At 38.1% G+C, this 1,413-nt stretch overlaps 1 protein-coding gene across 3 annotated transcripts in view; it reads right to left on the bottom strand.

Moving 5' to 3' along the window:
* Nucleotides 1-1,413, bottom strand: part of LOC107559425 (uncharacterized) — a 14,787-nt gene that overhangs the window by 6,319 nt on the left and 7,055 nt on the right. For all 3 annotated transcript variants that reach the window (XR_001605622.1, XR_001605621.1, XM_016243248.1), the window contains exon 5: nucleotides 419-541. Coding sequence is in view for 1 of the 3 variants with exons in the window: in XM_016243248.1 (XP_016098734.1) it covers nucleotides 419-541 (123 nt within the window). In the remaining 2 variants the exon portion in view is untranslated. The remainder of the gene's footprint in view (nucleotides 1-418; nucleotides 542-1,413) is intronic.

Here is a 1,413-nt window from a genome sequence, read left to right as displayed (position 1 = left end):
TATAAGTATATAAGAAAATTGTTAAAACAATTGTTCAGAATTCAAAATTGTATAAAATATTCAAACGTCTTGTGAATATATCGTATAAAATTATTTCATTTTTCAGATTTTTTTGGTCAAAGCATAAATCTTACAAAATGTTATTTATTTCATGCCTACAAAAAGAAAAATAACTAACAGGGAAAAAAACAACAACAAAAAACATGATTCAAGATATGTTCTCCAAAACAAGTTTTTTGCCTCTCAAGTAAAATTATAATTTAAAAATTAATTACAATTAAATTATTTAATAGCATTTTAATGATGTATAGATATTTTTCACTGGAAAACTCGACAAAGTATTGATCATGTATATATATATATGTGTGTGTGTGTGTGTGTGTGTGAAAAAAATTAATGATAAACAAAAACAACTCACCAGGTAACGGCCCAGATGCCAGTCAGCAGTGAGTGGACGAGTGACACTGAGAGGTTCCTCCATTTCCAAGTCCTCCAGGGGTCTGTGTCCACTGTCCCGGGACTGGGCACAGTCTGCAGGAACCTGTGAAGGATCCTGAAGGTTACAGAACAGCACAAGACATACAGGGCTGGATGCTTCTGGACTTCATTCAGCCATGAGTCCATCCTCCACACTCTTTATTCTGCGTCTCTCCTTTTCTCAGACAGTGAGTCCTTATGTTGTTTCCTTGCTGATCTAAACTTTCAGTGCCCTTTCCAAAAGAATCCACATGAATTGCATTCAGATTCTTGAACCAGTCCCTGTCTTTTTTTTCTGCTTGTAATTGACGACAGTCTTCCTTACACCCCTACAGACGCCGTCTAGACTGTCTCGCTCTTTCCTCCACGTGCTGGTGCCTGTCATAGGTGTGGTATCTGTCACAGTACCTGTTTGCTGAACACTGATTGGCTGATGATGAATGGATCTGTGGGAGTGTTACAACAAGGAATGACAGCTGTATCTCTTTCCCTTGAACTTTTTGTGTCCATCTCCCTGTATTCAACAATCCAGCCAAATGTTCTGTACATGTAGTGATAGAGCCGTGTCAGCTGTGTGTGTGTGTGGGTGAGTGGGGAGCACAACAGAACAATAGAAGCCATTTAAACTCACAGTCATACTGCTGTCCCTAATAAATGAAATGGCTTGTGTCCTGCAGCTGGATCAAATGACTTCACTCATACTGGCACAGCAGAGGAATGGCTTACAGAAAACAGTTTGTTGTGTTTGGTCAGCTTTCAGTTGTGATATGGGCAGGGCTGGAAATGGGCCCCTTTGCGAAAATGAACCATGGTTTTATTATAGTACAAGTGCAGTAACCATGTTTTTTGGCATCTTGATGGCAACTATGGTTATTGTAGTAAAACCATGGTTAATTTGTGGTTACCATATATATATATATATATATATATATATAT

The sequence above is a fragment of the Sinocyclocheilus grahami genome, unplaced genomic scaffold (genome assembly GCF_001515645.1).
Source record: "Sinocyclocheilus grahami isolate Dianchi unplaced genomic scaffold, SAMN03320097.WGS_v1.1 scaffold684.1, whole genome shotgun sequence".
NCBI lineage: Eukaryota > Metazoa > Chordata > Actinopteri > Cypriniformes > Cyprinidae > Sinocyclocheilus > Sinocyclocheilus grahami.
The sequence above is the reverse complement of the archived record's forward strand: the minus strand, read 5'-3'. Positions and strand labels throughout refer to the sequence as shown.